The sequence below is a fragment of the Dipodomys ordii genome, unplaced genomic scaffold (assembly GCF_000151885.1).
Source record: "Dipodomys ordii isolate 6190 unplaced genomic scaffold, Dord_2.0 Scaffold12, whole genome shotgun sequence".
NCBI classification, from domain to species: Eukaryota; Metazoa; Chordata; class Mammalia; order Rodentia; family Heteromyidae; genus Dipodomys; species Dipodomys ordii.
The window spans coordinates 3,778,385-3,790,504 of record NW_012267228.1 but is presented as its reverse complement, the minus strand read 5'-3'; the positions used below and the strand labels follow the sequence as shown (position 1 = coordinate 3,790,504).

The 12,120-nt window shown below is 39.4% G+C and overlaps 1 protein-coding gene across 5 annotated transcripts in view; it reads left to right on the top strand.

The window, feature by feature from the left end:
* Positions 1 to 12,120, top strand: part of Thumpd3 (THUMP domain containing 3) — a 36,787-nt gene that overhangs the window by 14,529 nt on the left and 10,138 nt on the right. For all 5 annotated transcript variants that reach the window (XM_013010539.1, XM_013010536.1, XM_013010535.1 and 2 more), the window contains 4 exons: positions 1,269 to 1,346; positions 5,385 to 5,864; positions 9,086 to 9,216; positions 11,924 to 11,993. In XM_013010539.1, coding sequence (XP_012865993.1) covers positions 1,269 to 1,346; positions 5,385 to 5,864; positions 9,086 to 9,216; positions 11,924 to 11,993 — 759 coding nt within the window. The remainder of the gene's footprint in view (positions 1 to 1,268; positions 1,347 to 5,384; positions 5,865 to 9,085; positions 9,217 to 11,923; positions 11,994 to 12,120) is intronic.

Genomic DNA, 12,120 nt, shown 5'->3' with positions numbered 1-12,120 from the left:
TGTTAGCTTTTCCATTCAAAGCTGGCACTCTGCTACTTGAGCCACAACTCTGCTCTGTCTTTTTGCTGGCTAATTAGAGATAAAAATCCCTTGATTTGTCTACTTCTCCAGGGCTTCCTTCAGATCTCAGCCTGCTGAATAACTGGGATTGCAGGTGTGAGCCACCAGCACTGGATTTGACTTACACTTTCTAGTTTCCAGGTCCCTCTGAGGTTCTCTTTGCTTTGCTCCAAATCAGGTGATAAAATTACTGTTTCTTGTTGTTAGGTGGTGATTTGACTACTTATTATCTTTAAGTAGTTGTACAAAGGAGTTTCAATTCCACAAGAACAGTATCTTGATCAATGTCACCCCTTCCATAGATCTCTCCCCCATCACTTCCAACCCTACCTAACACCACAAGTTAACTGGTTCCATTTTCATATATGTACGTTGTATATTACGACTATATTCTCCCACCTTTCCTTTCTAGTCTCTCTCCTTTTGACCTTACCTTACAAATTTAGTATAAGTTTGACCACATTTTTAGTTTTGTATGCATTTGTAACATACATGAATTTAAAAAGCAAGTATTTTAAATATACTTTGTAAATATGCTTCCATTTGCTATGCTTTGAGTGTGTGCATGAGTGCATGCATGTGTATGCACACACATGCATGCATGTATGTGTGCATGTTGTGTTTACTGGGGTTAGAATTCAGAACCTGAACTCTGTCCCTGAGCTTTTTTGTTCAAGGCTGGTACTGTACCACTGGAACCATACTTCCACTTCTGGATTTTTGCTGTTTTATTGTAGACCAGAGTCTCGTGGACTTTCTGGCTTTGCTGCACTTCTTTTGGGAAGTTTTAAAATACAGGTATTAGGTACTGTAAAACTATTGTGCCTAGCCAGGCTCCAATGGCTCTTGTCTGAAATCCTTGCTACTCAAGAGGCTGAGATCCAGAAAATTGAGATTTAAAGCCAGCATATGCAGAAAAGTTCCTGAGACTCCATAGTAACAAGCAAAAAACCTACCTGGAGGCATGGCTTGAGTGATAGAGCACTACTTGGGCTAGTAAACCTTGCATGTGAGGGAGGCCCTGAATGCAGACCCCAGTGCTGGGTAGGTGATGGCAGAACATTGCAGTGGTAGCAATTGGAAAGTTCAAGACAGAGGATTGCGAGTTCAGAGCTACATAGCGACTTCCAGGCCAGCTGGAGCTACACAATGGGAACCCTTCTTAAACCAACAATGTAAAATTATTGCACTTTTTTTTCCCTTCCCAGGTTCATTGTCTAAGATCAGTGGATAACTTGTTTGTGGTGGTTCAAGAATTTAAAGATTATCAGTTCAAAAACACAAAGGTGAGCTCTTCCAAATATAATAGCTGATATTTAGATATCTTCTCAAAAAAAAAGCTTATTTCTGTTTTTCACAGTCTGCCTATCATTTAGTATTATTAATTTTTTTTGACATGCTGGGAATCAAACTCAGGGTCTTTTTTTTTTCTTTTAATTTTTTTTGGGGTCCAGTCGTGGGGCCTGAACTCTGGGCCTGGGCACTGTCCCTCAGCTCTTCAACTCAAGGCTAGTGCTCTACCACTTGAGCCACAGCACCACTTCTGGCTTTTTTCTTTTTGCTTATGTGGTGCTGAGGAATCGAACCCAGGGCCTCAGGCATGCAAGGCAAGCGCTCTGCCACTGAGCCACCTTCCCAGCCTCGTCCTCAGGGTCTTGTACAACGTATGCACTATCACCAACCCGTGCCATTTATAATAACTACTGGCTGGCTTTTATAATAAAATGTAGAGACTTATATCTTTACATCTCAAAAGTTGTCTTTGAGATTTTGAGCAAGGTACTGGTGGTGGCTCATACCTGTAATCCCACCTACCTGGAAAGCTATTTTCTCACCAGTCGGGGCAGAAAAGTCCATGATACTCTTATTTCCAATTAATCCAGCAAAAAGCCAGAAATGGAAGTGTGGCTTATGGGGTAGAGCTTCAGCCTTGAGTAAAGAAGCCAAGGAAAGCTAGAGGCTCTACATTTAAATATATATTAATAAGAAAAAAAGTCTGATTTTGCCTTTAAGAGGTAAATTTTAGATTTCTCAGCTGACAGGTATACATGGTTCCAAAATAGAATTGCTTCAAGAATCTGACTAAAGAACAAGTGGTGCTTTCTATATTTTCTCACTGTTCTGCTTTAATCTTGCTTTCCTCTCTGTCTTCATTTTTGAAATGAAGCCAACATAATATTTATTTGTTTTTTGGGTTTTATTGGGGTCTGGTCGTGGGGCCTGATCCCTGGGCCTGGGAGCTGTCCCTCAGCTCTTCAGCTCAAGGCTAGCACTCTACCACTCGAGCCACAGCACCACTTCCAGCTTTTTTCTTTTTGCTTATGTGGTACTGAGGAATCGAACCCAGGGCCTCATGCATGCAAGGCAAGCGCTCTACCACTGAGCCACCTTCCCAGCCCCTGCTTCATTCCTTTTTATTCCTTTTTCTGAGCCTTGCATGTATGAGGCACTCGGTTCGATTCCTCAGCACCACATAAGCAGAAAAAGCTGGAAGTGGTGCTGTGGCTGAAGTGGTAGAGTGCTACCCTTGAGCTGAAGAGCTGAGGGACAGCGCCCAGGCCCAGAGTTCAGGCCACGACCTACAAAAAAAGAACAAAACAAAAATAATAATAATTGAAAGACATTTTCATCGTCATCTATCTGTAAAACGATACAGTATAACAGCTGTTTATATGAGTATAAATAATCTAGAAATGACCTTAAAACCTGCAGACTTTAGTATTTATGAGGGCTTCTGTCACCCCAGTACTACAAAAAAAAAAAATCTTCTAACAGATACTGACAGCTCCAGAAAATATGTGACCTATCTTTGAGAATCCTTATTTATCTTTCATTTCTCTCTTCTGCTGTAGAGGAGACTCAGAGAAGTTCCCTTCATTAATCTATGTACATTCCTCCTATTGTAGACAAAGTGTGCTGCCTGCTTTGTAAACAGTCTTTATACTTGAGAGCTGTAGGCCTTTTCCCTCTCCATGTCTTCTTGTACTTCTGATTTGCTGATTGACTTTTTTTTTTTTTTTTTGGTCATAGGGCTTGAATTCAGAGCCTGGACTCTGTCCCTGAGCCAGGCCCATGCTTCCAGTTTTCTAGTAGTTAATTGGAGATAAGAGTTTTTACAGACTTTCCTGCCTGGGTTGGCATTAAAACCATGATCCTCAGATTTCAACCACCTGAGTAGGTAGGATTTCAGGCATGAGCCACTGGTGCCCAGCTTGACTTTCATTATACTTGAGAAACCTTATGTTATAATTCAGGGTTACAAAAACCATATAGTTTAGTTAAGATACGATTGGTATTACTGTTGCTATTTTCTTTAAAACAGTTTCTGAAGAAAGGGTTGATGCCAGTGTTATCCCACTGGTTTAAATACCAGTCTTCAGGTGCCTTTTATGGGAACATTATTTGTAAATAGAACTTAATTAGCTAACTCTAAAGTTTATTATTATTTCAGCAGGTTTTAAGTAGTAGCAAAGCCTTCACTTCCATTACCAAGTCTCATTTCTATCAGTTAGTCGACTCCAACTGGATACAGAGAACATCGTGCTGTGCTTTGTGAATAACTCTGAAGTTGCTGATCCCTTGAGGCTAGTGAGAAGTAAAGATTGAAATAAAAGTTTCTATCTCATGGCACTGGTTTTGTCAGTACACATGAATAAGGATCGAAGCACTGGTGATAATATAGGAAAAGAGAGACTTAAGACTTTTAAGTAGAGCAGGCCTTTCAGAGGTTATACCTTTTAACTTGCTATTTTAAGTAATATGCAAGGGGCTTGCACTGCAAAGAGGCCATGTGAACAGCAAATATAGAGATCAGAAATGAGACAGAATGATCTTGAATGAATGTAAGAGAAATAGGCCAGAATCATATTCCATTGAACTTTTAAGGAATATAGATTTTCTGTGTGTAGAGGGAAGCTCTCAATGGACTTAAGCATGAGGGTACATCACTACATTTAATTTTCAAAAAGGTAGCTATACTATTTAAAAATTAGATATATTTTTAACTTTAAAGTTCTTTTAAGTTATCTGCGTTCTCTAGGTTTATGACTTTTCATACATGGGCATTCACTGCAGTATTTGGGGAGGGATGCCAGCTGGAAACCCTACCCTATTGGTTACTAGAACTACATGCCCTGACAGCTTCTATATAGTTGGCCAGTACCCAACTGCCTGCCTCAAGCTGTACTTTGACTCCACTAATAAATCATTTCTTGGTTTTTGTTCGTTTTTAAGTCTTTTTTTTAAACATAGTTAATACATATATACCCAAAATTCTAAAGGTCCAAAAAGAAGTCTGTCAGTGAGGCATATGTTGCCCTCTTTTCCTCTCTTTCATTCACCTATTTCTTCTTATTGATTTTCACACATTGTTTCTTTACCACTTTTTGGCTTTTTGCTGCTTAAATTTTTATCTTAGTTGTATTTCTGGTAGTTCTATCAGATTGCTTTTAACTTAATGTGTCTGTACCCTAATTTGTCATTGAAACTTGGATTTTCTTAATTGCAGGCATTTTCATTACTGTAGTAAATAAATAGACTAATGCAGTTTGTAACTAAAACAAAAGCAAGTCTTTATTGGTTCAAATACAGTTATATATTATATTAACTTATTAATTATTTTTTTTTGTTGGTCTTGGGGCTTGAACTCTAGGTCTGGGAGCTGTCCCTCAGCTCTTCAGCTCAAGGCAAGCGATCTACCACTTGAACTGCAGTGCCACTTCTGGTTTTCTGGTGGTTTATTGGAGATAAGAGTCGCTCAGACTTCCTTGCCCAGGCTGTCTTTGAACTAAGATTCTCAGATCTCAGCCTCCTGAGTAGCTAGGATTACAGGCAAAAGCCACTGGCAACCAGCATATTTATTTATTTTTTGTTGTTAATATATATTTTTTATTGTAAAAATACAGTATAGAAGGGTTAACAGTTACATGAGCAAGGTAATGAGTCTTATTTCCTGTTGAGCATTGTTACCCTCTCCTTTATTTTCCCCCTACCATCCCTTTCGTCCCCTCCTCTCTACCTTCTCCCCCCGCCCCCTGCAAAGTTGTAAAGTTTGTTTTCAACATCTTATTGGTACAATAGGTCAGTCATCCTGTATCCTTATTTCAGCATTTTGTTATTTCCCTTCCCCTCCCCAAATTAGAAAAATGTATATACAAGATGCAGGACACTGGAATCAAATACAGTGACAACAGGGGTTGTACCATGGGGGAAGAACATGCAAAGAAACAAACAAAAAAATCACATAGTACATTATAAGTACACTAAAAAGAACAACAAATCAAATAACAGTTATGAAAATTGGTTTTATTCTCTGTCCTTTATAGGAAGAAGTTCTAAAGGATTTTGAAGATTTGGCTGGCAAACTTCCATGGTCTGACCCTTTAAAAGTATGGGAACTTAACACCAATTTCAAGAAAAAAAAAACAAAGCGTAAAAAGATAAATCAGAATTCAAGTAAAAGGAAGATGATTGATAATGGACAAGGAGACAAGTTAGATGAGAATAATGTTAAAAAAGAGTTTGCTGACGATCTTATAGGTTCACACATCTTAGACTATTATGAAAATCCAGCCATTAAAGAAGAGATATTAACATTAGTAGGTGAGGACTTGGCATCTTGCAAAGATGAGGCTGATGAAAGCTCAAAAGAAGATACTGAGCTTCGAGTGCTGAAATTTAGAGTCACATGCAGCAGGGCAGGAGAGAAGCATTGCTTTACCTCAAATGAGGCTGCAAGAGATTTTGGAGGTGCTGTTCAAGATTATTTTAAGTGGAAGGCTGACATGACTAACTTTGATGTGGAGGTAGGTACACTCTCTGTGATTATGCAAGAAAGTTGTCACAGATTTGTAAAATTTTCCAAATTAACTGGGGCAAGTAGGATGGGGTTAAAAATAGCATGGGCCAACAGATAGACATGCGAATTTTAATTCCACAACTATATAACATTGGACAAATTATCTTTCTGAGCTGTTTCAAATAGAGTCATTTAAAACTATACTGAAGGTAAATGAGATAAGACATTTGGAGTATTTGTGTATGCTAAGTGCTCAACACATAGGAGCTATTAAAAATCCAGTTTTATAATTACATTCTATCTCTTCTTTTTCTTGAGACAGGGTCTGACTTAGTAACTCAGCCTGAAACTTTCAACCCTCCTTGCTTTAATGCCATGATTACATTGAAGGCTTGTATCACCATGCTTAGTAAAAGATAAATACTTACGGTGGGGCTAGTTATCAAAATCAGAGCAAGCACATTACAACTGAACTACATACATAGTCCTCTAAATCCTCATCTAAAACTTTTTTCTACATTATGTAGACTTTCAGATTATAAAATTGATTTAAAATTAAAATATTTAAAATTTGGTTTTGGGTGCTTGCCTGCAACTAAAATGTGAAGTACATTTTAAAAATAAACTTCAACCTCAAGTTAGGTATCAGTGCTATATTATCAACTCTAGATACCTCTTATTAGCTTGTTGCTTTTCCTTGTGACTACTCATGTGATTGATGTGGGTAAGAGATACTGAAATCTTTAAACCTCTTACATGTTAAGAAGTTCCTAGTAGCTAACATTTTTACCAAGAAGTCAATTTCTGTAGCATTGAGGACACTTGAATCTGAGAAAAGTCATTTACTCTCTGTAACCATTTTTCCCCTTTGTCAGCTCAGAATATTTCCTGTACAGCTCCATTTCTCATACAGCTGCCATGGGAATGAATATGCCAATTAGGACAGTGATGTCTAAAAGTTAGGAAGGTGGCTCAGAGGGCAGATTGTAGAGTCCTGCTATTTGTATTTAAATCTCAACTTGTATGACTGGGCAAGTGAGCTGATAAACTTGTGTCTCAAGCTTCTTATCTATAAAGGAGTTAGTACTTAGCTCCAAAGGAATTAGTATGAAATGGGGTCATTAGTGTAAATTAGAACAGTGCCTTGCATGTAGGAGTGTCAAGAGAAAGCTTTAGGTAGAAGACTGGGGAATGTATTTTGGGGTGGGGGGGGGCCAGGCCTGGGGCTTGAACTCAGGACCTGGGCACTATGCATGAGTTTCTTTTGCTCAAGGCTAGTGCTTTACCAGTTGAGCCACTTTTTGGCTTTTTTGTGGTACTGAGGAATTGAACCCAGGGTTTCATGCATGCTAGCTAGGCAAGCACTCTACCACTAAGCCACATTCCCAGCCCAGTGTTGTACTTTTCATTTGAATAGTTTCTGTGTTAGGACCAAAAAAAGGCTACTCAGACATTACTTAAATGAGTCAAATTTTTGAAAATCCTATGAAATATGACTTGTTGAACAGAAACCCCTCATACATGTGCTTAAAAATTTTTTAAGTAAATTTCCTATATATGGTTTAAAAAAAACAAGTAAAAAAACAAAACAAGTGAAAAAACAGCCATTAATGTCTCACTACCTAAATGAAAAGGTGGCAAATAGGAAGATCACGGTTCCAGGCTAACTCTGGCTAGAGTATGCCAGACCCTTTTTCCGTATAAAATATAGGATGGCTTGAGCATCTGTCCCAGGGTGTGGAGAGAATAAATAGCATGCCACTCTAGGCTGGTGCACCTGTCTAAAAAATAGCAAGAGCTGCCAGGCATCAGTAGCTCACACTTGTAATCCTAGTATTATGGGGCATGGAGATCCAGAGGATCATGATTGGAAGCCAGCCCAGGTAGAAAAGTTCCTGAGACTCCATCTCCAAAACAACTAGCAAAAATCCTAGAGGTGTGTGATAGAGCATCAAGTGATAGAGCATCAGCTGAGCAAACATGAGGCTCTGAGTTCAAAGTCCAGTACCAACAAAAATAAACCAGAGCAAAAAGAGCTAGAGGAGTGGCTCCAACAGTTCCTACACAAAACAAAAGAACCCTACAAAAACAATAAAGCATCCGTAGCACGGTGGTAACAATGGATTAATTAGGGTAAAGGGTGTATTTAGAAGGGCTGATAGGGGAAAAACAAAGTAGGGGGGTAACAAGGCTTGATAGGAAATGTACTCATTACCTTACTCATGTAACTATAACCCCTTTGTACAGTGTCTTTACAATAAAAAAGATATATTAAAAAAAAAAGTACATGGTGAGCTCACGCCTGTAATCCCAGTATTGGAGAGACTGAGATCTGAGGATTGCAGTTTGAAGCTAGCCCACGCAGGAAAGTCTGTGAGACTTATCTCCAATTAACCACCAAGAAGCCAAAAGTGGAACTGTAGCTCAAGTGGCAGTGCTAGCCTTCAGAGACAGTGCCTAGGCCCTAAATTCAAGCCAGGCCTGGCATACACAAGAATAAAATAGATTTTTAAGGGTGTGAAGTGTGGCTCAAGTGATGGAGCAGCTGTTAAGAATAAGGTCCTGAGTTCAAATTCTAATACCCACAAAAAGAATTGATTTAGAATTAAAATATTTAAAATTTGGTTTTGGGTGCTTGCCTGCAACTAAAATGTGAAGTACATTTTAAAAATAAACTTCAACCTCAAGTTAGGATATCAGTGCTATATTATCAACTCTAGATTCCTCTTATTAGCTTGTTGCTTTTCCTTGTGACTACTCATGTGATTGATGTGGGTAAGAGATACTGAAATCTTTAAACCACTTAGATGTTAAGAAGTTCCTAGTAGCTAACATTTTTACCAAGAAGTCAATTTCTGTAGCTTTGAGGACACTTGAATCTGAGAAAAGTCATTTACTCTCTGTAACCATTTTTCCCCTTTGTCAGCTCAGAATATTTCCTGTACAGCTCCATTTCTCATACAGCTGCCATGGGAATGAATATGCCAATTAGGACCATGATGGGTACCTAATTAGATGCCACTATACCTCAAGAAAGGGCACAGTGGCACACACCTCTAATCTCAGCACTTAGATTAGAAAGATGACCATGAGGATTGCAAGTTCAAGATTTTTAATGAGTTCAAGACCAGCCTGGGCTACAAAGTGAGACCATGTCTCAAGTCTTAGCAATAAGTGCAGTTTGAACAATCCTAATAGCTTCTTTTATCTTGTTTAACTTGATTATAGGTTCTCTTGAATATTCATGATAATGAAGTCATTGTGGGTATTGCATTGACTGAGGAGAGTCTCCACCGTAGAAATATTACACATTTTGGACCTACTACACTTCGATCAACTCTTGCCTATGGGATGCTCAGGTGAGAGAATGGATTGTTGCTGTCTTATTTAAAGTGAGTTCACCCTTTTTTTTTGGTCCGTCATGGGGCTTGAACTCAGGGCCTGGGCACTGTCCCTGAGCTTTGCAGCTCAAAGCTAGCGTGCTGCCACTTTGAGCCACAGCGCCACTCCGGTTTTCTGATGGTTAATTTGAGATCAGAGTCTCATAGCCTTTTCTGCCTAGGCTGGCTTCAAACTGTGATCCTCATATCTCAGCCTCCTGAGTAGGATTACAGGGTGAGCCACAGGTGTCCAGATTGAATTTACCATTTTAAAATATTGTGTTAGAATTTAGTGGATGACAAAACTAAAAAGCTACTAATTATTTGTCATACGTCCAGTATTGATTCCTTGTGATATTAAAAATACCATTCAAGGGCACTAATAGCTCATACCTATAATCCTAGCTACTCAGGAGGCTGAGATCTGAGGATTACAGATTGAAGCCAGCCCAGGCAGGAAAGGCTATGAGACTTCTATCTCCAATAAACTACCAAAAGGAAAAAAAAAATACTAAAGTTTCTCAGTTTTATTATTTTAAAATGGGAATCCTAGTTTTTATTTATTTATTTGGGCAGCTTAGGGGTTTGAACTGAGGAGACTCAAATTTGCTGGGCAGGCAGGCACTTTACTTCTGAACCAAGCCCCTGCTCCTTCAGCCCCCTGGCTCCTTCAGCTTCATTTTTTTTTTTGGTTTGGTTTTTGGTTTTTTTGGTCGGTCGAGGGGCTTAAACTGTGGCTTGCGTGCTGACCCTCAGCTCTTCACCTCAAGGCGAGCACTCTACCACTTGAGCCACAGCACCACTTCCAGTTTTCTGGTGGTTAATTGGAGATAAGAGCCTCATGGACTTTCTGCCCAGGCTGGCTTTGAACTGAGATCCTCAGATCTCAGCCTCCTGAGTAGCTAGGATGACAGGCGTGAGCCACCGGCAACCAGCCTGTCTTTTTTATTGAGATGGTGTCTAACTAATATTTTGCGTGCAGTGGTCTCTAATCACCATTTTTTCAGTCTCTGCTTCACTAATAGCTATGAGTAAGGACAAAAATCCCCCATTCCTGGCCTGAAGCAGAATTTTGTTTTTTGGGTTTTTTGTTTTGTCGGTCGTGAGGCTTGACCACTGGGCTTGGGCGCTGTCCCTGCGCTCTTCAGCTCAAGGCAAGCTTGAGCCACAGTGCCACTTTGGTTTTCTAGGAGATAAGAGTCTCACAGACTTTCCTGCCTGGGCTGGCTTTGAAACCGCAATCCTCAGATCTCAGACTCCTCCTGACTAGCTAAGATTACAGGCTTGAGCCACCAGCACCTGGCTGCAGAGATTTTTTTTTTAATGGTATATAATATATAAATGAACACATAGAGCTTTTATTTTTTTCTTCTGGGACAAGATCTCTCTATGTAGGCCAGATTAGCTAAAACTCACTATCACTCCTGAGCCTTCTAAGTTAACAGTTGGGTATCACCAAACCTGGCTTGCTCATATTTTCAATTATTATACTCACAGCAACCCAGGAATTATAGCAGAATTTTCCACTTTTCAAAGTGCAGCACCGAGCTTTCATTTTCCTTTGCCATTCTTCCTATTATCTTCTCCAGGCTGCTAGTTTTGATACTACAAAATGAGTTTGATGTGGGACTTCAAAGACTTTGTGAGGATTGAGTGCAGAAACATGCAAAATACCTGCTCTTAAACATGTCTAGCAAGTCCTTGTGGTTAAATGATTTTCTTGCTTTTCTCTTTTTCTGCTGAGAGCACATTGGAACATACTAAATCAATGCCAGTAATGGAAAGCTAGGCTCCATTGCTTAAGGAAAAGCTCCTGACCTTCATTAATTTAACCAATGCATTATCTAATACTAGACAATATTGTTGGAGGCAGAGATACAGAGTTACTTGGGGTCCAAATATTAGAAATAAAAATAGAATAGAATTTTGATGTTGGTATAATTTGTGGAGGGGAAGGGAAAAAACAAATTGTTTAAATAGGGAAACAGGTGGACCCATTGCAACAATGAGATGTGCAAGACGTTATATCGAAAAACAACAAACTTTGGCTGTGGGGCGAGGGTTGGGGGAAACGGAGAGCAGATGGGAAGGGGAAACAAAGGAGGAGGCAACAATGCTTGATATGAAATGTACTCAATCCTTTGCTCATGTAATTGTAGAATGAAGGCTCGGAAAGTGGCTTAGTGGTAGAGTGCTTGCCTTGTATGCATGAGGCCCTGGGTTCAATTCCTTAGCACCACATAAGCAGAAAAAGCCAGAAGTGGCGCTGTGGCTCAAGTGTTGGGTTGTTTGCTTTGGCTGAAGAGCTGAGGGACAATGCCCAGGTCCAGAGTTCAGGCCCCACAACTGGAAAAAAAAAAAAAAAAAAACAGAGTAGAATGAAAAAGTAATAATAGTGCTATGGGGCTGAGAAAAAAATCTTAGAGAATCATAGAAAAACTTAAAGCTGTGTCTCAAATTTGGGATTAAACTCAAGGCCTTATTGCATGCTAGACAAGCCCTGTGCTCCTAAGCTACATCTCCAACCACAAATAACTGTCTACCTATGTACCTACCTATCAATCTGTCTGTTTTAGAGGCAGGGTCTCACTATGTGTAGGCTGGTCTTGAACTTAAAATCCTCCAGGCATAGCACAAATTATTTGAGTCTTTTCATGTAGGCTATTTTTTTTCTTTATTCCTCTAGGCTCTGTGCACCGCAACCCACTGATATAATAGTTGACCCGATGTGTGGAACAGGGGCAATACCAATAGAGGTAATAACATTTCTTAGTTTTTGTTTTTTTTTAAGATAAGCAGATGATATACCTATAATGTTCTAGACCTAATGTGCAAATTAGACAAACTACCAAAGTTTAATTAGCGAACCTGAATTTTAAAAGA